This window comes from Mustelus asterias, chromosome 12 (assembly GCF_964213995.1).
Source record: "Mustelus asterias chromosome 12, sMusAst1.hap1.1, whole genome shotgun sequence".
Taxonomy (NCBI): Eukaryota; Metazoa; Chordata; class Chondrichthyes; order Carcharhiniformes; family Triakidae; genus Mustelus; species Mustelus asterias.
The window spans coordinates 35,115,706-35,141,461 of NC_135812.1; the positions used below are offsets into that span (position 1 = coordinate 35,115,706).

General features: G+C 41.9%; 1 protein-coding gene across 1 annotated transcript in view; it reads left to right on the top strand.

The window, feature by feature from the left end:
* Positions 1 to 25,756, top strand: part of rnf43 (ring finger protein 43) — a 180,867-nt gene that overhangs the window by 91,392 nt on the left and 63,719 nt on the right. The window contains exon 2 of the mRNA XM_078225020.1: positions 22,742 to 22,864. Within this exon, the coding sequence (XP_078081146.1) occupies positions 22,742 to 22,864 (123 nt within the window). The remainder of the gene's footprint in view (positions 1 to 22,741; positions 22,865 to 25,756) is intronic.

Genomic DNA, 25,756 nt, shown 5'->3' on the forward strand with positions numbered 1-25,756 from the left:
GGCAATCGCAGCTTCAGGTTTTTGTAAAATGCAGCTTTTGGGGGCAGCTGTACTAAACTCTGCTGGGTTGCTGAGGGATGGGTTGGTGATGAGATCGATGCTGTGTTTTGAGTAGCCATAACATTTTGCCACTTGGGCTGAAGATTCTGGATGGATGAACTCTATGTTGTTCTCCTTGGAAAGACGGAGAATGAGGGGAGATCTAATAGAGGTATACAAGATTATGAAGGGTATAGATAGGGTGAACAGTGGGAAGCTTTCTCCCAGGTCGGAGGTGACGATCACGAGGGGTCACGGGCTCAAGCTGAGAGGGGCGAAGTATAACTCAGACATCAGAGGGACATTTTTTACACAGAGGGTGGTGGGGGCCTGGAATGCGCTGCCAAGTAGGGTGGTGGAGGCAGGCACGCTGACATCGTTTAAGACTTACCTGGATAGTCACATGAGCAGCCTGGGAATGGAGGGATACAAACGATTGGTCTAGTTGGACCAAGGAGCGGCACAGGCTTGGAGGGCCGAAGGGCCTGTTTCCTGTGCTGTACTGTTCTTTGTTCTTTGTTTGTTCTTTGAAGTATAATCGAAATAAGGTTGAGACTTGATAGCTGGATAAATTGGCGTGTGACATTATCTAGTAGATTCTGTTTGGTTTTAGAGCAGACTATGTGTTTTGTTTTAATTTTTTGTCTTCTGGTTCCCCCCTCTCATTCTTCTCCTGAAGGCACAGAGTCTTGCTGGGGTGATTGCCTCATAGCCTCCAATACTATTCTTCCTGAATTTTATCAAGTTGTTGGACCACAGAATGGACTGCAGCTGAATCCACTTCTATCCCCAGCTATCATCCACATTTGTGCTTGCCTTCTGATCTGCATGGCTCGATGCCACATCCACAGGGAAGGCATTTTATTCCTTGGGTATTGGAAGTAATCATAGAAACCCTACAGTACAGAAAGAGGCCCTTCGGCCCACCGACCACAATCCCACCCAGGCCCTACCCCCGTATCCCTACATATTTACCCACTAATCCCTCTAACCTACACATCTCAGGACACTAAGGGCAATTTTAGCATGGCCAATCAACCTGACCCGCACATCTTTGGACTGTGGGAGGAAACCGGAGCACCCGGAGGAAACCCACGCAGACACGAGGAGAATGTGCAAACTCCACAAAGACAGTGACCCAAGCCGGGAATCGAACCCAGGTCCCTGGAGCTGTGAAGCAGCAGTGCTAACCACTATGCTACCGTGCCGCCCTGCAACTCTGTAACTTTGTGATTTGGGTAGAAAAATTGAGCACTGCAGCTGAAAATTGGGCAAAAAAAAGCTTAGATTTATATAGTACCTTGTATTTCTCACGACATCTTAAAAAACTTTGCTTAAAGGTGATTTATTAAATACAGTTGGTATTTATTTTGTGCACCAGAAGATCCCACAGAGCAAATAAGATGAATAACCAGTACATTTGTTTATGATAGTGATGTTTGAGGGAGGAACATTGGTCAGTACATTAAGAGAATGCTTTGAAAAGTGAAATTATTTTCTTTTAAGGTCCAATTGAAACGTCAATTAGGATCACAGCTTAAAATTTCCCTTGCTGGAGTATCGATCTAGATCATGTGTTCAAGTCCTAGACTGGGACTTTGTCTCTGACTTTAGGTGATACTAACTAAGCCAAGCTGACATTTAACTTTGAAAATGATTTCCTTCTGTTTAATTATCGTTACTTTGCACTCAGTAACTATAGAAAGTAGAATTACAAAGTAGCAACACATTTTTAGTGTTCTGGACCAATATTTACTTCTGAGAAGTAAAGGAAAAAAAACAGCTAGTGCTTAAAATATATGAAAATGCAAGGCATTTATCTTTAATAGAAAATTGACCAATACTTGGAAAATAAAAGAGCAAAGTCCCGAGATCATTTGAAGTCTTTGAAGAAGACTTGTTATTTGTTCAAAGCAGACTGTGTTCCCGAATTGTTTTTTTGGCCTATTAGCCACGCACAGCAGTGCTCTGTGATTTTTCTTCTGAAGCTAAGATTGTATCTTGACTTTATTTTTGTATTTACAATATTAAGCTTTGATTTTTGTTACATGACCATGAAATCAGACGCATGTCTCTTTCACCTATTGGTTCCAACTCACATGACCTCTCCTTCAAATAAACGTCCTGAGTGAAACATCTTCCAGGTGACCCTCCCTTAGTTTTCCCTTACTGTTGATATTGGTGGCGGGCTGTGTAGGGACTGCGTGATGTTAGCTGTCGTGCCTTAGTTCAGCATTTCTAATATATGAAATGTCTCTTCTGTAGTTTAGTTTGTTCAGCATATCTGATTTTGCTTTAACATGAAGCAACCTTTCCTTCTTTGACACAACTCTAGTTACTTGTATCGCTGTATTCTTTATAAACACAAATCACTGGTAACTGTATTTTGAAGACATATTTTCTACATTTTCCAAGGCACTAACAATTACCCAGATTATGGCACCCCATTTACTTGATTATTTTTTGCTCTGATGCATATAAAAATCCATCACTATATTTAAGTCTCTGGACCAAGCTAGTGAGAAAGCTACCTGTAACATTTGTCCCCCTGATGGAATTGTGTGAAGTTCCCTCACAAGGACAATAGGACACAAATTCACATCCAGAGAGTATAGGTACAGGTTGGTAAAAGTAAGGTTAGCGACCCCAATGTATGAGATGGTGTTTAACCAGATGGACCCATGCAGCTTACTGGCACAGAGCATTGGATGGTTTCCTATTTCTTGTTCAACCTGTGGCATCCTCCCTCTTGGGACTTTGACCTGCGAAAGTTACAGTCTCCAATGACAGGTCAAATCCTTCCAGGTTCCTTAATGAACGAGAGCAACTGGTCAATCATCAACAGTGTTCTGAGTACTGTGGACCTGCCTGGTTTCAGGTATCAGATTAACAAGCCTGTCACAAAACATTGACCTGGTTTTATCAGCAGGCATCTCCTCTTGGAACTACTAAAACCCTACCTAGCCCTCCAGCCAAGCTCACAATCAGTTCAAACATTTTGCAACAACAGCTATATGAATTCACAGATTAAAGCAAACTACATTTATTTAGAATTGAAGAATAACATAAAGCACCAAAATCTGTATATGCTTAAAAAATGGTGAGACAATCCTTAATTACTTTAACCTTTGAATTAAATATGGATCTGTAAATGGGATGCCAGGCTTTGATTGAATTCAGAAAGTTTAATCACATCTGTTGTACTGAATTAAAATTGAGCGTTTATTCAATTTTAACCCCTAGCTTCTAATCTCTTTAGTATCAAAACCAGTTGTTTCTGATCTCTTGACAGTTTAGGATGCTTTCTGCATACACTGAGAGTCCAGCTGGACCCAATGGGTCGAGGTATCAAATGTGGTTTCTAATAACAATTCTGTTGACCAGAATTGCACTGCATCGCATCGCAGCTCAGTTTAGTTCCGGTTTTTTGATGAAGATAATAAGTTATTCTCATTGACTGCACATATAGTAGAACCAGAAGCATAATGATCGGGAGGCCAATATAGAGCAATGGAATACAGACTATAGAAACAAGTTGTGTATGTTTGCTATAACTGTTGCTTCCCATAGCAATGCCTCTTACATACCTTAATACTGGTGACCAGAATACAATATTGGATATCCTGAGGATAACAACACTTGCACATGTCTGTCAATTATAATGTCCAAACAATAGAGCAAAACTGATCTTTCACATCAAAGAGACAGTGCGTTGATTAAATCAGGGAAATGAGCTGCTTTGATCTTTTAAGTAATTGAAACCAGATATTCAAGCTGCTCTTGCATTGCGACCCTGGTCTCAGGAGAGCAGTCTGACTGGGCAGCTCTCCCATGTTTGCTTTATAATTGAAAAAAAACTTGCATTTATATAGCGCCTTTCAAGACTCAGGACATCCCAAAGTACTTTACAGCCATTGGAGTAATTTTGAGGTATTATTGTAATGTTGGAAGCACGACAACCAATTTTGTACACAGCAAGATCCCAAGTCTGTTTAAGTGAAATTTGTTAAGGGATGAATATAGGCCAAGACACGGGAACTCTTCTGTTTCAAAATAGTGCCACGGGATCTTTTATATCCAACTGAGGGGATAGACAGGGCTTTAATGTCTCAACAAGAAGACTGCATCTCTGAAATGCAGCACTCCCTCAGTCCTCCACTGAAGTATCAGCCTTGATTTAATGCGCAACTGGGAAATTTGTGGGTGCTGTGATTGTGCATTTTAAGGCTGGCCATGATGCTTAACCAGCACTCTGGTGTAGAAAAGTGACATCGTGTTACACCATTATGAATTAAGAGCAGAACATTTTGTGTGATATAACATGCATGATGCAGCAACATAATATCACCACTGAAACTACTAGCCTTCATTGAGCCAGGCTACAGTTCAAAAGGAAATACGGACATATGAATTAGGAGCCTGCTCTGCCATTTGATAAGATCATGGCTGATCTGACTGTGGCCTCAACTCTACTTTCCTGTCTATCCCCATAACCTTTGTCTCCCTTGTCAACCAAGAATCTGTCTAACTGACCCTTAAAAACATTCAATGACCCTGCCTCCACCGCTCTCTGGGGAAGATAATTCCACATACTAATGACCCTCTGAGAGAAAATAAATTCTCCATATCTCCAACTTAAATAGGAGGCCCCTTATCTTTAAACTGCGTCTCCTAGTTCTAGTCTTTCCCATTAGGGACTACATCCTCTCGGCATCCACCCTGTCAACACCCCCCTCAGGATCTCCTGTTTTAGTCAAACACTTCTCATTCTTCTAAATTTCATTGGATTTGGGCCCACTAATCCTTTACTTGCAGGAATCATTTACCTGAACCTGGTTCCAATATAATTATGTACTTTCATGAGTAAGGAGACCAAAATATGTACGGTATTCCAGATATGGTATCAAGTATAATTGCAATACAACTTTCCTACTTTTATACTCAATTCCCCCTTCCTAACATCTGCTGTATTTGCATACCAATCTTTGTGATTCATGTGCTAGGACACCCAGATCCCTCTGAACCATAGAGCTCTGCAATCTCTCAACATTAAAATAATCTTTTGCTTTTCTGTTCTTCCTGCCAAAGTGGACAAGTTCACATTTTCCCTCATTATATGCACCATCTGCCCTTTTTTGCCTACTCAAACTTTGTTATGCCCTCTGCACAGCTTCTTTCCTACTCATCTTTCTGTCATCAGCAAATTTAACGACCATATATTCAGCCCCTTTATCCTAGCAAAAGGTTTTCCTTTCTGTCCATTTAATGGAAGAATGTGCAGGCTCACCTTGATGTGGACACCAGCAACAGGTGACCTGTGACCAAAAGAAAAAGTAAAGCAGCTTTAAATTGAGCTTCATCCAAAAAGCCTCCCCTCCAACAATGTTGCACATTATTCAGGTGCTTAGTGAACTGTGAGGAGTACTACGAGCTGGTGAGGAAGGTGTGGAGAGAATGCACACTGACCCAGATTGCGTGCAGAGGCTGATTGTGTGTCCAGTAAGAAGGCACTGATCTTCAACATAAACTGAACTGGATGGGTACTGGAACTGTCACTGAGGGTACCTCAATCACAATAACCTAAAAAGTTGAGGATATGTTTATATTAAATAGAGATGAGTGACCTGGCATGTTTTTGAGTGGCTGCTGGTGGCTATATAGTGAAGTTTGTCAGCAGAGATCTATCTTATCTGAAACAACTCTGCAGGATTTGTACAATAAAAATGGAAGAGAACTTTCTTTTATATTTGGAAAACGAAATGTGCCCTGTGTTCCATCCTGAATTATTCCTGCAGTAAGGCATTGTGTGATCTGTTTTTGACTCCCTCACCACCGTATGCCCCTTTATCCTATTGGAAAGTGAGATCTGTGCCAAGAGAAGTACAACACTGAAGATGGTTGTTCCATTCACCAAAGATTGTTTTCTATGGTCTAATTGAAAGGAAACATTTTTATGTGGAGCGATTATCCTTTAGGACCTTACCGATTGCAGCAATCACTCCTTGCCAAGGAGATGGCTACTCAACATTCATCAGCAGGATGAGCTATAGAAATAAAAGTCTTGTTAAACATCTCAAAATAACCTCGGTGCCTTTGAGTAAGGGAGTAGAATAGTTAGCTGCTCCTGATTGTTGTTCATTGAACCCTTGTGGGACATCCCTATAGTGTATCCTCTGACAATTGACGACAAGATCACTCGCCATTGACATGCACATGGAAATAATGACTGATTGGACAAGGTAAAGGGAGACAGCAGCTCCTTGTGGAACTATAACCATCAAGGAGCATCCTATTCAGAAGAAGGGTAAGTTTAGGATGTAGATAGAAACTTTCCTGTGATTATCTAAAGGCAGTGGTGTGGCAGTTTCTGGTAAGTTGAATGGGCTCCCAGCAATCGATAACTTAGTCGTTGTAATTTTGTAGGCCAATGCATTGGTACCAATTTAATCTGGCCCTGGCAAGCTTCCTGATTTATAAACCTTGGGGCTTTCCTGCCTATATTCTGCCCAGCTCCAGGTTGTTGACTAAGTTGGAATTCAGTCTTCTCTATTTTGTTTGGTTATTTATCAGCAAAGATGAAAGGATTATTTCTAGGATACAGGATTATCCCTGCTTCCAAACACAAACCAGAGGTCCCATTAAATTATAGAAACAGTAAATCATAGAATTAAGATCCAACTATTTATTAGAACAGTTTATCTTGTGACTTTTTTTTTAGACCGCCTTTCCTTTGGTCGATGTCATAGCTTACACTTTAGCAATTGGATACAGTGGTGAATGGAAACCGCAGATCAATGTTCCAACACACACTGGGCTCAGTTTGGCCCAACAATTGGGTTTGTGATTTTTGACAAGACATTGGCATGAGAAAAAGATTCCCTGTCTCCTCCCCCATGTCGAAATGAGTTCTGTTTGTGGAGGTGTGGTACACGCTAGAGTATGAATAAAGATGGAGAATTATTTTTAAATTCCTGGCTAGACCAGCATTTAGTACCTATTCTTAATTGCATTCAGAACATGGTGGTGAGCTGCCACCTTGAATCGCGGTAGTCCATGCAGCGTAGGGACACCCACAATGCTATTTAGGGAGGGAGTTACAAGATTTGTATCCAACAACAGTTCCAGTTCAGCATGGTGGGGAGCTTGGAGTTCATGGTGTTCCCATGCATCTTTAGTCCTTGTCTGAGGTGGCAGAGGTTGCGGGTTTGGAAGATGTTGTTGAAGACCTTGGTGAATTGCTGCAGTGCACCTCGTAGATGGTACTGCTTCCACTGTGCATCGATGGTGAGGGGAATGGATGTTGCAGGTGGAGAATGGGGTACCAATCATGAGGCTACTTTGTCCTGTATGGTGTCAAGCTTCTTGTGTAGTTGGAGCTGCACTTATCCAGGCAAATGGAATGTATTCCATCAAACTCCTGACTTGTTGCTTGTAGACGGTGGACAAGCTTTGGCAAGTCAGGAGGCTAGACTCTGACATGCTCTTATATCCACACTATTCACATCGCTGGTCCAGTTCATTTACTGGTCAGTGGTAACTCCCAGGATGATGATAGAAGGGGATTCAGTGATGGTGATGCTATTGAATGCGAAGGGGAGATGGTTGGATCCTCTTTCTTCGAGATGGTCATTGTTTGTGCAGCTGATAATGCTGAAAATTGAGCCAGATCTCAAATTGAAATCCATTCATCTGAATTTTTTTGCTGTAGAAACAAGGAGGGAAAACTACTAAACACTAAAGCACAGGATTCCAGTGATTCCTACCAAAATTTGAAGAATTAAAATGTTTATTAAAAGGGGGAAATATTTAAAACTTGAACACAAGATAAAAGTTGCACAGTTGGAAATAAATCTTATGAAATACCCCAAGATGCTTTATCAAAGGTACACAAAACAATCTTTTTAGCAATAATCCTTATAAATTCATAAAATCCAGGAAATCTTTCCCAAACCGAGAAATTGCCTTCACTTTAAACAGAAGTACAATCCATAACTTCCCAGGACTAATCCACACTGATGTGGTTTTTCCAAAGAGAGATCCAAACAGTTTCTCAGGACAAATATTTTCCTGGCCCAAAACTCAGTTACTTTTCTTCAACTAAAAGGCTTTCACAACTTTCCAAACATACTCCAAAGCACAAAGGAGTTGGCTTTCAGCAGGACTAACCCCCTGCCCCCAAAGCACACGCGCACGCACACACACAGCAACTATCTACAGCTGAAAACCAGTTTCATAAATACTTTTCCACCCCTTTCACCTTAGCTTTCCATTGTCTTTAAATGTCCCACTGAAAATTCAGGTTCCTAAAAGTTAAAACTTTTCATGTTTCTATTTTATATCTATTTTGGGTCAATAACATTTTTAAAAGCCTGTCCCTGTTTACTGATGAATCTCCTGTAAAGTGCAAATGCTCTTTGTCACATTTGAGACTCATTTGAAATGTAACAGCTACATGTCAATTTCAATACTTAACTCCAAATGCAAATTTCACATCTACTCTGTTTACTTATAAATTATGACCCACTATAAGGCTTGCAAAATGGAAGAAGATAATGCCTTCAATCATTCATTTATTAGATTCCACAGACAACCTGACTCCAACAACCTATTCTTTGATCAATGCTGGACGCACACACTGACGTAGCTTTACCCTCACCTGTACAGCATATGTATATAAACACAGAAATATAAAAAGATACACATCTCAGCACACGTGGTGTGTGGCGTGACTGTTTTTTGTCATCAGCCCAAGCTTGAATATTGTCCAGGTCTTGTCGCATATGAACCCAGTCTGCTTCAGTATCTGAGGAGTCATGAATGGTGCTGAACATGATGCAATCATCAGCAAACATTTTCACTCCTGACCTTAGAACGGAGGGAAGTTGAAGTTTCTGAAGATGGTTGGGCCCAGGACTAGCCTGAGGAACTCCTGCAGTGATGTCCTGGGACTGTCCAAAGATGTGCAGGTTAGGTGGATTGGTAATGCTATGTTGCCCCTTCATGTCCCAAGTTGGTTGTAGGTTAGGGGGATTAGTGAGGTAAATACATGGGGTTACAGGGATAGGGCCTGGTTAAGATGATCTGCCAGAGGGTCAGTGCAGACTCGATGGGCTGAATGGTCTCCTTATTTACTGCAGGGAGTCTGTGATTCTATGACTAGGATAATTGACCTTCAACAACCACAACATCTTTTTTTTTCCTTGTTAAGCCTGCTGTATTGTAGAGAGTCCAAAATGAAGTGTCAATGTGGATTTTTTGGTATTTGTTGCTTGTATATACAATCCAAAGAGGCAGGTTTGAAATCTGGATTGTGATGCTGCACTTCAGGATGTGATCAGAGGGGGAGGGTGCTTGGCATTTAAGTGAGTGAGATTCTGAAATTGAGATAAAATGGATGACAACAGGAAAAGGGTTGCGAAACTGGGGGCAATCAGAGTAATGATGGATTAAAGTATACATTTTCTTGATCTGTGTGAAGGGGACTGACAATATTTATCCTACACATTACACTGAAGCTGTGTAGTGTTTGTTTCACTGTGTATAGGTGCAGCTTTTCTATTTCCATGAGGTACTGGTCCGGTACCATGCAGTGTGTCTGAATATGTTTAGTTTGTGTGTACTGTGAGCCAGGATGTGTGTGTCTGCGTGTATGTCTGAGTGTATGTGTAGGCGTGAGTTTTTTTTGTCCTTTTAAGCACGTGTGTTTGTTTGTGAGGTCTTATGCCCAGATATGTCAGCAAATGGAAATACTTGTGTGCAGCAATCGAAATTCTGTCCCAGCTAAGTCAGCACAAACGATAAATCAAAGGTGTGGCCTCGTGGCTTGTTTGCTCAGTATCACACCACACCGTGTTTGTATTCGCTGGGCTGTACTGTGTAAGACGGGTTAATGTACTCTTCTGCGGACCTGGGCTGCTCCAGTGTGAATGTATAGAACTAGCCAACTCCAAAACTGCAATGGGAGTACTGGACAAGGAGAGCACTGGACACCCTTGCATTTTAGTCTGACTGCATTTCACACTATATTCAGTTGAAAGCAGTGATACAGGAAAGCAGCGTTTGTGCATAAGTCTTTGGGCTACTTCTGGCACCATGTCCAGAAGCCCTTTGATCTTCTCAAAACTCTTTGATCTGAGATTTTATGCTGCTGGGTAGCTGCCAGTGTGGTTATAAACATTTCCCCAGAATAGAGACTTCAATTGTCAGCTTCTTTTGAGAAGGGTTGGGGATAAGGAGTATCAAGAGGCTGCTGCATCCTCATGACACGCACTGCTGTTTCATGTTGGTGTTGAGGTTTATGCTACTGTTGTTTGTTTTTATACAGAAGAAAACTTTGTCCAAGGTTTCTACATTCAATGAGTCTGAATAGATGGCGAGCCAGCCAATAGTACAGTTCTTGCCGTTTTGCTTGTGGAAATGTTGAAGTGGCTGGTATCTTTCGGGTTATGATGTGGAGGTGCTGGCGTTGGACGGGGGTAAACACAGTAAGGAGTCTAACAACACCAGGTTAAAGTCCAACAGGTTTATTTGGTTTCTCAGCCGAGGGCTCAATTTTTGCCCCACCACCAAAATAGACCCCATCAGTCTCGCAGCAGACAGAGGAATTCATCAGGCAAATGAGGCTGCGGGAGTTCTTCCACAAACCCCAAGAGGCCAACAGCGAAACAAAAGCTAGTGGCGTTTGCTACCAAATAAACCTGTTGGACTTTAACCTGGTGTTGTTAGACTCCTTACTATCTTTCGGGTTGACATTCACATCATTCTGTATTCCTCTAGTGCAGTGACTTAAACCATTTTGCATGCAAACATCAACTATAGACCCCATACCTGCAGTGCTGATTGGTCCAAGCTAACTATTTATGGTCAGCATATCAGACCAATCATATTCCAACAATCAATTCTACATGAGCCAATAAGCAAAGGGGGAAGATCCAGGAAGTGCATTATCCCAGATTGATCTATACAGAACAGCTGGGATTGATCCCCAGACAGCTCCATTTTCCAGCTCTTGGTTGGGAAGCCATAGGAATGCTTCAGTTGGGTTTCCATATCCCTGGGTTAGTGAGGGACAAATGAACCATTGTAAATTAACCTGTTCCTGAACGTATCCCTTACGGAAAGGAATGAATATGGTTATCAGTATTGTGTTGTGCTCAGTTGTGATGCCAGCCCTGAATTGCATGCTTGTGCAATACTACATGTGAAGACTGCCCAGTTAAATGAGCATCTGAAGGGCTAGTATCTCTGGAACTGCATCCTTAAGAATCATCACTCTCAGTAATAGAGGAGAGAAAATTGGGAAAGGTCAATGTTTCAGATGAACTGGCCAATTCGTCTGAATGGCAAATTGTAGGATTGCATTAGCCAATCCATTTTAACGTTGGCATCTGAAAGCTTAATCCATCTCCAGTGGATGAATTGCTCATGAGTATCCATTGCCACTGGTGGGGTAGAAGGTTGAACAGGGGTGGCTGTGTTGCTGGTATGTAGAAAGTTATTCCAGTAGTGGGTCAGGGAGTGGTAGTGGCTCCATCACTTTAAGCTATTTTACTTGATAATATCACTATTAACTGGCAAATGGAAGCTGGTAACCAACACAACGTGAGTCTGACTGATTACTGAAGTACATTCAAATACAAAACCTTACAGTATCCAGGTATTTTGTATTGCTGGCTGCTTGGATTGTACCTATATGAAAATGAGATTGAAGAATCATTGCTGAGTACTATAAAATCTAAACCTGGAGGTAGCATTCAGAATAGTGAATTCCAGAATAGTGAATTCAAAATCAAATCCGGCAAAGTCAAGTAAAGAGAAAGAAAAACTGGATTGAGGGAGATAAAAGACAAAGAAAAAGTAAAACAAAATGTATCAAAATATTTTTTTTAAATCTCCAACAATTAAAAGCTGAAAGAACAAAACCATACACTTCAAAATTTATTTTTTAGTGCTAGAGTGCTTAAACATAGGGAGAGAGGAAGCAGTGATTCCTCAATCTAATTTTTTAAGGAGATTTACAGTTGCACGCCCGGGTAAGATAGGTCCCAGATGCTCGGTAGAGGGCATGTACCTTTTGGATGGTTGGCTGACAGGAATTTGCCAAGCAAAAGCCCCAGAAAATCCAAGGGCAAGTGTAAACCTAACGAATGGCTGGTGTTTACAGCAAAATCTGGCCCCATGATACCCATGCTACCCCATGATACCCAGCCAAGCAGCTCATACAGAATACCTGGATACCTGATTTATACAATTTGACATTTGTGTTTCAAAATGAGTCAGACTCGATTTGAATTGGTTACCAATGTGCCTTTGTCAGGTAATGGGGATTTGCTGAAATTGAACAGCTTATAGCAATGATAAAGAAGACATTAACTCTCCCTATTCCGCACACAAGGAGTCACTGATGAACAGCATCAATTACTGCAATAATTTTCTACAAACCATCAATGTAACCATCTCTGTGCAATTTAACACCCTTGAGATGGGCACTCAGCAGCAGACTGGGGAACTAGCACTCTAGGCAAGCCTAGAGTTCTCCCAAATGTGTTGGTGAGAACTGATTTCAATTTCCCACTACTGAGATCAGACTGACTGGCCTATAATTATTCAGCCTATCCCTTGCTCCCTTTTTAAACAAAGGTACAACATTAGCAGACCTCCAATCCTCTGGCGCCTCATCCCTATCCAGTGAGGGTTGAAAATGATGGTCAGACCCTCTGCAATTTCCTCCCTGGCTTCTTTTAACAGCTTGGGGTACAATACATCCAGCCTGGTGATTTATCCACTTTCAAGGAACTCTTTCCCTGTAGTACTTCCTCTCTCCCTATGCTCATCACTTCAATACTGAAAGCTGGCACCTCTCGACAGGGAAGAGTACTTGCAGTACACCCTCAGTGAGGAACTGGATATTCAGCCTAGATTTTTGAGCTCAAGTCTCTTGAGTGGGTCTTGAACCTGCAGCCTTCTGATTCAGGTGATAATGCTACCCACTGAACCACGGCTGGCACAGACTGAACCACAGCCCACCTAGCTTCTCTCTAGGGTTGGTGAAGCACACTGTCTGGGTCACATCAACACTTGGGGAGCTGTAGTACTTTTAAAGTGCGTGTGGAATAAAGTAACATGTCCAGCCAGGATCTTCCAGGAAAGAAACTGTTCCTCGATGAGCCGGATGTGTTGGTGCTGATACTCTTTCGTATCTGCTCATCTCTGCCAAAGGAAAAGCAACAGAAAGCAACATGTGTTTACACTTTTAACACAGGTAGTTTAACATTAAGCATAACTGGATGATCAAGTTTCCAAACGTCTGCTCTTCTGCAGTTAGTAATCCTACACTTCAAGTATTTGTTTGGACTACTGGAACATTCTCTGAAAAAGAGCTTTCCTGTTAGAGTCCATTAGTGCCTTCTTAATGTCTTCTAATCCCCAACACAGATTCGGGGCTGAAGTAATGAGGTAAACTGGATGGTGGTTAAAAGGGATTGTTCGCTCAGAAGTCAGCCAATTGCCACATCTTTTCTCAGTTGCCTCTCTAAATCTTAGGGGGCAGGTCTCTTTACCATCTCCACTTTGTTCTCCACAAGCCTGGACTCAAACCAACATGATGAAGAAAGGATGTACAATAGACTGGAAAACGGCTAGAATTTTTCTTCTGCAAACTAAATCAAACTTTCCATTCTTCAGATAGTTGGGTCTTGTGGGCTGCAACCACAAGATAGCTTATTACAAAGGAAAGGTGTATGTATCACTGGATTTTGTCACTGCCATTGTTCACCGTGAGGGTGAGGGGCAGATGGTAGAACTTTTTGTGTAAAGTTTAATCTGATGAGCTTTTTGTTTGGGTGAAAGTTGAGATCTGTATGGGGAAATGGTGAGAGGTTTAACATATATCATTGCATTAATTGAACTAACTCTGCTTTGGAGGCTGATATAGGAAGCAGCATGGCAGCCAGCTATGATGTCTGGTACTTACTGACCCATCAGTGTATGAACAGTTTGGTTCTCTAATAGGCCGCAGAGTAAGGAAATCCTTGTACTAGATCCGGTGGATATGTCATTTTTCCCAGTCTTGCTGGGCAGATGACCAGTTTTGGGCAGTTGAGATGTACTTATATACATGTGTACAGCCCTGCACACAGCAATGTAAAGAGTGACAGAAAGATGAATTGAGAATGTTGTGTATTGACATCTTGAAGAATTCTGCCTAGTACACAAAGATGCACATTAACTGGAGGGTTCTCACTGGGACTGCAGTAAAGTATTTCAGGGATTCAATGAAAAGTTCATGCTGAGTCCACCCAGCTTTAATTTTGCTCACTAATCTCTGGTGTGGGACCTTGTCAAAAGCCTTTTGGAAGTCCAAACACACAACATCCACTGGTTCACCCTTGTCCACCCTATTGGTCACATCCTCAAAAAATTCCAAAAGATTTATCAAGCACGATTTCCCTTTAGTTAATCAGTGCTGACTTGGACCAATCCTGTCCCCACTTTCCAAATGCTCCGTTATATAATTGACTCTTTACACATCGCTCATTTTCATCACTCTTCAATTGGTGGCCGTACCTTCAGCTACCTAAACCCTAAAGTTTAGAATTCCCTTCCCTTCCTAAACCTCTCCACTTTTCTCTCCTTTAAGACACTCCTTAAAACCTACCTCTGACAAAGCTTTTGGTGGCTTGCCTAATATCTCCTTTAGTGACTTGGTGTCAAATCTTATTTGATAACTGTTTTACTACTTTAAAGGTGTATGCAAATACAGGTTGCTATTGACAAGTTGTCTGCTGTAGAGCAGCACAGATGCCACTTAATTATATTAGGAGTGTCAATGCAACATTTCAGTTTTCTCACTTACATTTCAATGGAGTACAGGCTGGTCACACGCACAAAGTTAATGCATCAGTAGTGCTCCAGTGTTCATCCTCACTCAGCCTCAGTTTAACTTAATGGTTAATCTCCAAGTCAACCATGGAGGACCAGTGGATAATGATTGATACTGTTTGCAAAAAGTGATGACCTGTATCAAATGTTTCTTAAATAAGATGCATTTTTATTTTTCTAACACTCCAACTAGGTGTGCGTTGGCAACCTGTGGGTGCAGCAAAGTCATCCCGGTTTGGGGATCCCACAGCATCCTTGCCCGCCATTTGAGATATTGCAGATTTAGATTGGTGGCCCCTGGATTAGGAGTTGTTCTGGTTGGAGGGAGAGAATACCAGCCTGCCCTAACTCAAAGTTTTGGTTATCTGATTTGGAGAAAGCCAGGAACTGGTAGAAAGGTTCCACTCTGTTCAGAGGTAGCAGTTTTGTGTTCTGCGAATGTTCCACCCTTGAACAACACCACTAAATTGTTACAAATTTGGACTCTTGGATACAATGATGATAAGTGTTCTGAACAATCTTCCATTTGGATGTACGTTTATATTGTACCATAGCGATATAATAAGGCTATAATTGTTCCAGTGATCTGAATTAGATATTTATGCTTTTACTATGTGTTTGCATTTTTTCAAAGGCAGACTAACATTTGGTGATACTTGCCTAAATATAAATTAATAAGCTGTTTTATTTCACAAAATATACTGCGCATCAATTGTGACCAGACTCACTTAGTTGAAAAAATGCAATTTGTCTTCCCAAACTAGGAATTCATGATGTATCCCCAAATCAGTGAGCTGTATTTTTTGACTTAAAATAATTCCCAACACCCCTCCTGTATTCTTGTCTCTCGCTGAAGCTTGACTTCACAATTAATTTGCAGAACAACACATTTACTGTATTAAGCACCTTTCACAACCTCAGCGCATCCCAGATGATTTCCAGCTAATGAAATGCTTTTGGAATGTACTCGCTATTGTAATGAAGTCAGATTGCATACAACAAGGTCTCTCAAACAAAGCAATATGATAATGACCAGATAATCTGTCTTCAGTGACTTAAATTATTTAAAAATTTGACTAATTTTTAGCCTTTCTTGAATCTGACCGTCCATGTCTCTGTCTCTATCTTTATTACTCTCTCGGTTGACTGACAGGACTTAAGACCTTCCTGGGCCCCTGCAGAATACATTATATCAGAAACTTTCCAACACTATTTGTAACTATTTGTGAGACAGGCTAGCAAATTGCTTATTATTTACAGTCAGTGGAGAAACAATATCAAAGCTTAACTCATTAGTAATCTAACTATCTTAGTCCCTTTTTGAACTTGTGGAAATATTCCTGGCATTAAAACCATAATGCTTAAAAGTAAGTTTTCAAATCCTGTTTTAAAAAAAGTGATCAAGAAAATCCAGAACATGATGCCAACTAGCTGGTCAGTCATGTCACCTGCTGTTTCTGCAATGTACCTGAGAACAAATTGGCCACCACATTCTACTAAAGAGTCATAGAGTTTTAGAGAGGCCCTTCGGACCATCATGTGTGCACCGCCATTCAAGCACCTATTTATTCTAATCTCGTTTTCCCGCATTTGGTCCGTAGCCTTGTGTGCTATGGGGTTTCAAGTGCTCATCTAAATGCTGCTTAAATGTTGTGAGGGTTCCCACCTCTGCCAAGCTTTCAGGCAGTGACTCCAGATTCCTAACATCCTCCAGGCATAACCGAAGTTATTAATTTGCTTTGAAATGTCAATGAGGATGTGATGAGGTGCCACAAAAGTTTTTCCTTTTTTCTCCCTCTGTGACAGTTGCAACTTGAGAACCAGGAGTAACCAGTCTTGAAGCTGAGTGTAATCAATCCATGGTCAGCTCGGGGCAAGAGCTGGGACAATGACCGCTCTGCACTCAGAACCAGAGTCTTATTTTTCTTATGAATTTGAATCAGCCGTCAGGTATATGTATTGTGGGTGCTTCAGCATGCTGGCATCTTTCCTACAGTGCCTTATGACAAATCAGAATGCAACCCCTCTCCCAGTTGGCTGCTGTCATCCTTCATGCACTTGTAGCCAATTATTGTGAATGCCATCTTTGCCCATTTCCTCACTCTCCTTTGGACCCATCACTCTTTTTAAAATGGGTAGGTTAGTTACTCAACCCTAAATCCCAGCTCCGTCCATGCTTCAGTGTTTTGCACTGGGAGTACCGATTGAACGATTAAAGACCCCCTTTCTTGACACCTCAGATTTCAATGTCTTGTACCTACGTTCTACCGCAGGGCCCATGACAGTCTGCTGATTAACCCTTCTCAGACTGCAGAAGTGGCAGGAAACAAATCAAAATGGACCCTGGTATATTATTTATTGAGCAATTTGGACAGCAAAACCGGAGTCCCCCTCGAGTCCTGTGGCACAAAGCTACAGTTTAACTCTTTGCAGAGTAATGAATTCTGATTTATGGCTAAGTTCTGGGACTGAAGATAAAAGGCTCAGGTCTTTGTTGCTTGGTAGTGGAGAAAATGAGTAGGCCTCCCTGTCATGTGGTCTTGGAATCATTTGTATCCACCTGAGGGGAAATAATCTCTCATTAAAAATGCATTGTCTGGCAATGCAGCATTCTCTCCGTAGTGCACTGAAATGTCAGCTTAGATCATTGTCTTCCCAGAGCGTTGTGGATGCTCCATTATTGAGTATTTTCAAGACTACAATCGATAAGATTTTCAGTCCCTCAGGATATCAGTGGGGAGAGGACAGAAGGTAAAAGATCAGCCATGATTGTGTTGAATGTCAGAACAGGCTCAGGGGCCAAAGGGCCTACCCCTGCTCAGATTTATGTTCTCCTGAGTCTCGGAGTGAGACTTGAATCCAGGATCTTCTGACTTAGAGGTGAGAGTGTTAGTTCTCTGCCAAGGCTGACTTAATTCAAAAAAGCAGCCGTTTAAATAGCTTTGAAAATCTCTGGTGCTGAAACCACCATTAACAGAATAGAGTTGACATACTGATACGCTGCAATGAGGGAGACGAGAAACTACCATCTCTTACTGGCATTGTACCCCATGAGAGGGTGACATGGGCACTCTTCTGGTATATGCTGTGAGTAGGCAACACAAACCCCCCTTAGAGGTACAGTGACAGACACTTATCCATTATGCTGATGTAGTGAATGTATTCTTCTCTTGGTATAACATGATGAGAGAGTGACACAGTACAACAAAAATTTGCATTTATAGTAGCGCATTTAGTAATAGGGCCAATTGTGCTTCACTTTCCAAACCCATGACGTTACCGCCTGGAAGGACAAAGTGCATGGGAACACCACCTGTAAATTCTCCTCCAAGCCACACACCTTCCTTTCTTGTAACTATATTGCTGTTCCTTTACTGTTACTAGATCAAAATCCTGGAACTCCCTTCCCGGTAGCATTTTGGGTGCAGCTACATCACGTGGACTTCAGTGGTTCAAGAAGGCGGTTCATCATCACCACCTAGAGGACAATTAAGAATGGGCAATAAATGCTGGCCTTGATGCTGGTATCCCATGAATGAAGGTTTAAAAAAGCATTTGAAACAAAATTTGACATTGAACCACTCGAGATATTAGGATAAGTGACCAAAAGCTTGGCCAAGCGGATAAGTTTTAAGGAGCATAGAGAAATGGTGAAGGTTTAGGGAAAGAATTGCAGTGTTTAATGCCAAGGAGGCTGAATATATGGCCACAAATGGTGGAGCAATTCAAATCAGGATCATGCAAGGCCAGGTTTGGAGTACGAGAGTGTGATGCTTTGCTGGTACTGTACGAGAGGAGCACTGCAGACAATCCTATTGGTGCAGCAAGGTGAGTGGCACAGACACTGACCTCTCCTGTTTGAAAGAGGCAATGAAATATCACTGGCACAACCCAAAGGCACGCCCACCGCGTGCATTGCCAAATATACTTTAGAGCATTCTCTGACCCCAGGAGGTTGAGATATGTCCCAGTAGATGGGCTGAGTGCACCATGCAGACTGGGTTTCTGCAAGCCATCTTTACGATGCTGACTAAGAATGAGCTCGCGCATCGGCCTGTGTCCAGCTGGCAGTAGATGAGCAGAGATGAAAGTGAAAAGTGAAATCACGCACCACAGTAATGACTCCTGTGCACAAACAGGAAGATGCAAGTTACATTTCAATTACACTTTTCCTTTGATTTGATTCCAAGTGCAGTTTAATTTTTAATCAAGTTACCATATTGCTTGTATGACCTGCTTATCAAATACAGTATTTGCAGAAAAGCTCATGTTACAGCAGTACACTCTCGGTGCTGGGGTGTTTAAAGATTGCCTTTTGGTAAGACCGGAAAGGACTGGGTACAATGCCCTATTTGTATATAATTCCGCTACTGAAACAGATGCCAGCTGGAACATCGCGTCTCCACAGATGAAATTCAATGAAGTGCAAGACTGGTGGGAACAAAAAAGGAGTTTGAATTTCACAGTCAATAAAACTTCAGAAGTTTCATCATCGCCTTAAACACTTTTCCTGCGTTATTGAAGTAACAGCTGGCTGAATGTGAAAAAAGAAACATTCGAGGCAAAGTGGCTTCATTCCAGCAGGATTGTGATGGACTGTCTGTCAGAGGGGTTGGTAACTCCTGCATAAGAGTGATTGATTAGAGAGATTGGGCGCTCCTAACGGCAGGATGAAGGATCAAAGAGGTTAATAGATTGATAAGAGAGTGACGGAGTCCTATCAAGAGTGGGTGTTGGCTATGATAGGAGCGAATAACTATCAATTGGAGGCACATGTATAGATGGATAGAGGGGATATTATTCACAGCCTTGAGTGAGTCATGTAATGAGTGCTTTATGACAAAATTGTTCTTTATCTGAATGGAGTCCATCAAGCTATGTTTATCCTACCAGAAATATCTGCAAGGTTTCTGACATGTAAGCCACATGTTTTACAACTCCCAGCCTCTTCTGATTAAAGGAATATTGTGCAGCATCAGGACAAAAATGATAGATCCAATATGCAAGGGTGATCACACAAAATACATAATGGAAGACAAGATGCCATATGGACCAGATTTTGCGTGAGCCACATGGTGAAATTGGCAGCTTGGTGTCCCCTGTTACGCTCAGGGCAGGGAACAGCTAAATAGGTGCTTTATCTGGTTACATTTTCCTGTATTCCATTTCAATATTTACAAATGTTTTATGGTTTTATTTTTTTCTTGCTCTCATTCTCATCCATTTATCACTGAGTCAGTGTCCAGGAGACCAACCCTTCATGTTGGTGCAACCTTATGCTGAGGTTGCTCCATCCTGTCATTTATTCTGGGTGAACTGTATGTTGCTGTTGACAGGATTCCATTTTGGACAGTAATAATTCTTCGCCTTTCCCTGTTCAGCTGCATAGTTTTAAGACGGTGATTTATTTTGGGATTGTATTGACCCATGTAACCAATGATAAACTGAACATGCAGGTTGCAGCTTATTCCACTCTTCATGCATCATAGGAACTCTTGTTGTTCAGGAGTCTTAGTTTAGAAGTCAGTAGCTGTTGAAACTGAGATTCCAAATGTGCTGTAAGTGACAGCATTGGAATAAACAAATGTGCAGTCCCATATTTGCATATGATCCTCACTTGTAACTTTGCACAAACTAAGAATTTGGTCTGTATACGACTTTGGAACAACCACGTTGCTTCTTTTCTATTTATCCAACACTTTGGCATAATGTGTGCTGTTTGCAGCTCGCTCGCTCTGTTTCTTCTCCTGAAGGACTAAGAATGCTGCTAATTGCACCCAAAGTGCTGAGCCCACTGTGTATTGAAATCAGAAGGTGGAATATCAGTCCTTTCATCACCTCATTCTGCTCAATGGATTAATTCCCAAACTGTGTTCTGAGGATAATAGGTAAACAACATTGCACTAGATCCTCCAACTTGATTGCTCCTACACCACTTTCAATAATTAGCAGTGGCTTCACCCCAGAGACGCAAGACAATGGGGAATCATCTGCACTCTTCAGCATTGGTACCTGTGGCAGCACTGTGTGAGCACAGACGCATAACCTGAAAAACATAACTGTTACTGTAACTGGAATGAATAATGTATAGTACAATAAGGAGTAATTGGAAAGCTTTGGGACTCTTAAAAGTGAACATTTTTAAAACGACTTTCAGAATAGGACTTCTACCTTTAGAAGCCAAAATCTGACCAGGCAGGACATTGAAAAAAAGCCTATATGCATGGAATTGGAGTTGGAGCTGATGGCACCAACAACTCAACTCTCCCTCCATTTACTCTGAACCTCGTGTTTTCCATAAGCAATTTAAAAAAGGAGTGTTTACCTTTTGGAAGAAATAAATGGAGCAGTTCTAGCCAGATCACACGTGAATAACACCTCCCATTATTTTAGACCAACTTCTTGTCACTAATTTGGGAGGAAGCTTACATTTTCAATTCAAAATATCAGCTTATTTTGATGCAGCTAAAGATGAACCTACTGAGTGTTTAAATGAACATTTCCCCCACATTGAATGACATGCAGCAAGATTACTATCCGGAGTTTCCTTTGGGTGATGGTAGCCCTATTCCAATGGGCAACTGTCCTGAAAATTACTTCCAGAAAATTAAAGAAGGATTCCCAATTTACCATTTACAAGGTACCTCACAAAACAAGCTGCAGCTTGGAGTTAAATAGTGAGGATGAATAAAAAGTGCAGGTTCCAGGCAACTCCCCAGGCCACTCATGACTACACAGCAGCATCAGAGACTTGGCCACAGGGCGTTCACCTGCCCTATAACTGGAGATTGATAGGGGGTTGGCAGCTGGGTTTGGAGCACCATGTGGTGCAACAACGGGGAGGAAAACTGAAAAAGGGAAATAAAATAATATCCAGCCTCCACGGTGCTGGGGGCTTGACAGAGGAAGGGAATTACTGATTACAATTCTATGAACACTCCCATGTCTTAACCAATGCAAAAGGGGCTTTGGTTTTAGCAACCAAAAGAAAAAACTAAAACTGTCCACAGTAGTTCTCAGCTGATCATGTGAACCCAGGGTGAGGCTCAACTCCAGGCACCCAGGATGGGGGACTTCTCAGCACCTGACAGCTTATACTTAAAGTTGATGCTAGCCAGAGTTGCTGAATTTGCAAAACAAGGTGCCAGTACTGACCATTTTGCTTTGTATTTTATACCGCTGTGTGTGTGGAATTCTCCATAATGTCCTTTACCCTGCACTGTAATCTAGAATCTGCAGTTACCCTAACTCTTTGCTACAAACATTCCAAAGCAGGAATGATGAGCTCCAGGTATGTAAACCTATAACTATAGTTAACCTGTATAATTAAAAATACCAAAAGGCCTTTAACACTAGAACAAGCAGCAAAAGCCATATCACTCCTCGGTGTTCAATATCAACATTGCATTCAAGGGGCACAAGTCCAGCAATAGCCATGCAACTTAAATCTGCTTCAACCATCAATCTGTGCCAGCCCAGGGGTAAAGACAAACCAGTGCACCTGGGAGCACCTGAGGTTTCTGCAGGAAGGTGAACTGTAATGTAGGTAAATGTGGATCCCAAATTAGTCGAGATCAACACATGGGGAAAGTTCAGGATGGCTGAAAGACTGGTTGATGCCCAAATCTCCCCAATTATATAGACATGTGGATCCATTCCTAACCTCAGTTACAGGCAAGGCATTTTGTGAATTAGAAAATAACAAAGAACATGATATAGTTGTAATCAGCAGCTGTTTTTTTTCCTTGTATATTTTTTTTCCTCTTTTTATGTATATGATTCTTGCAATTTAATAGAAGATTTCTATTGCTTTGTTTGGCAGTTTCATCCTCTGTGGCTGTGTAACACCAGTGAAGATGAACAACAAGAGTATGACTTTGTCAGTATGGTCAAACTGGAGCGTCCTGACCGAGACCCACATCCTTGTCTCTCTCTCTTCAACAAGGTAGGGAACGTATACATACACATGTACATTTTAGTGTTTGATCACTTGAAGATTATATCTAACAAGTGACGTATATGTTTTTTTTTAGAAACCTGCATATAAAAGCTGGTCCCAGTCTCAGAAGGCTTTCAGTTCTGAATTAAAGATCTTTAAACATCAGTGCATTTTTAAGCAACTTCTATGTTCTGAAGAATTTGCCAGGCTGATCCTGGCTCCACTAACTTCCTCCAGTCTCACCCAGCTCAGATTGGGTATAATTTCATGGGACCAGAAGCCTTTTAATCCTTTGTCTTGTCTCTGATTGCAAGTGGTTCTATGAAGTCAGAAGCTCTTTGCCCAACAGGCCATTCATGTATGAGCTTTAGCAGTGAGTACCCGCCAGATATTTAACCTGTGGGCCACGTTACAACCAAGGCCAGTTATTTGATGTCCAGGTGCTGAACTGGAGCTTTCCAGTGTTTGTTGCTGAACTTTTAAAAATCCAGTGATGGTGGAAGTGAGGACAGCACCAGGAGAGTGAATATTTGACGGCACAAAGCACACTAACGGATTGACCGCATTATGTAAAGTAGCCACTCCCCTGAAACCAGCATTGCTGGTTTCTGTGGCCCCATTTTCCTTGACTCCTCTATTTGCTTGAATCGTTCTCTGCCTCTCCCAGCACCTAATCCATACAAGTAAGTACATGTAATAAATTCGTGGTAGACCCAATCTGGGTAATTTTGCATTCTCCTTCATCCCTCTCCCAGACGCTAATTTTCTAGACCTGGAGTCCCAAGTTTCTGTTCCATTCTTGTCTTAATGACATTTAATGAAACACTGCAGATTTTGAGGAAATGGAAATTTACAGCTGCTCCAGGTACAGTCACCAGAGAATTGGCCCATGCCAGGTAATAAGGACGCGCTGTCCTGCTCCCTTTTTGGCTTGTAGCTGATTATGGTGTAGCTGAGCAGCCTCGGGGCCATCACCCACATAGCATCCATTTTTCTTTTGATATGTTTATTCTTTATTCTTCAGTCACAGCAAGCCATCGTATGTTACCTTTCAAGTTTCTGTCCCATCAAACTGAAATTGATAGATTTCTGTTAGCCAAAAGTATCAAAGGACATGGAGCAGAGGCATTAGCTATCAATGGCCTCATTGATCATGGCCTCATTGGGGCAGAACAGGCTAGGGGGCTATATATGGACTACTCCCGTTCTATGTTTGAGATATGCAATGCAAAAGAATAGCATATGAATCTTGTTTTGTGGTTTACAAGCAGTTCTGGGGCCTGAGTCTAGCCCTGGTCAATAGCAGCAGTGTTAGCTGCTACTAAGTTGGTGCCCTGGTGCATTTCGACTTCACCAACCCGTTTTGTGAATTTTTTCCGTTGGAGTGGAATGACGTGTAAGACGTACAGGATGTGCTGATGTTATGCTCGACTGGTTCAGTGTGAGTGAATACCTGGTTTTCTTCGGTTGCTTTTTACCTCTAGAACATTTCAATTGACCATCACTGCGTTGACCTCAAGAATGGCTATCCCCATTAACCTTCACTGTGCTGACCACAAGAGTAGCCATCACCCATTTCTTATCACCATAAATTCTTGAATTTGATTTATTATTGTCACATGTATTAGTGTACAGTGAAAAGTATTGTTTCTTGCATGCTATGCAGACAACGCATACCGTTCATAAAGAAGGAAAGGAGAGAGTGCAGAATGCAATGTTACAGTCAGAGCTAGGGTGTTGAGAAAGATCAACTTAGCGCGAGGTAGGTCCATTCAGAAGTCTGATGGCAGCAGGGAAGAAGCTGTTCTTGAGTCGGTTGGTACATAACCTCAGAGGTGGAAGAGAATATGGCTGGGGTGTGGGGGGTCCTTAATTATGCTGGCTGCTTTGCCGAGGCAGAGGGAAGTGTAGACAGAGTGAATGGATGGGAGGCTGATTTGTGAGATGGACTGGGCTTCGTTCATGACCCTGTGTAAATTTTTAACCACAGTAGGAGATTTTGGTAATGTATTAAAATACCCCCTTCTGGGACCAGTAACTGATCCTGAATCAGGCTTTAATTTTAAAATATCAAGGATTAGTTTATAAATTAAACAAAAGGATTGATTGGAAGGTGTGATCAACTCTACCTCTGTTCAAGGAAGAAGCGGAGACCTCTCAGACCATCCTGGTGGGGTTGGAGGTATAGAGGGATTGGGCGTCCATAGTGAAGAGGAGGCAGTTCAGGTCAAGAAACTGAAATTGTTAAAATGATGTGGGGCTTCAGAAAATTCACATATAAGTGGGTAAGAGGAGAAGAAATTGAGTCAAGATGGGAAGAAATGAGTTCAGTGGGGCAGGAAGAAGCTGAAACGATGGGTCTACCAGGACAATCCAGTTTGGGGATTTTGAGAAGGCAGAAGCGGCCTTTGCAGGGTTGGAGGTCTATAGGGTGAGAAACTATGGAGGGAAAATTCCCAGCGGAGATCAGATCAGTGACGGTCCTGGAAATAGTGGCTTGATGTTCGGTGGTGGGGTCATGGTCCAGGGGAGTTAGGAAGAAGTGTCTGAGAGTTAAAGATGAGTACACCAAACAAAATGAGCACCACCCTTGCCAGCAGATGTCATGCCGATAGTTCTCAATGAAAAGATCAAGAGCAGGTAAGAGGCTGGAGGGAGGAGTCCAGGTGAAGGCAGAATGCTGTAGGTGGGTGAAAGGGTCTGCTGGTTTGAGAGCACTCGTGGCAAAGAAGTGAGCACGATGGTGATGGAACAAGAGCTCAACATTATGTGGCGCTCAAAATTAATTGAGATGAGGGTAGTAGAGGATAAAGCTGAGTCCTTTGCTAAGGACAGATTGTTTAGTGTCAGAGAAGGAAAGGTTGGAGAGTATTCTGAGCACAGCAGGAAGTGGGATTA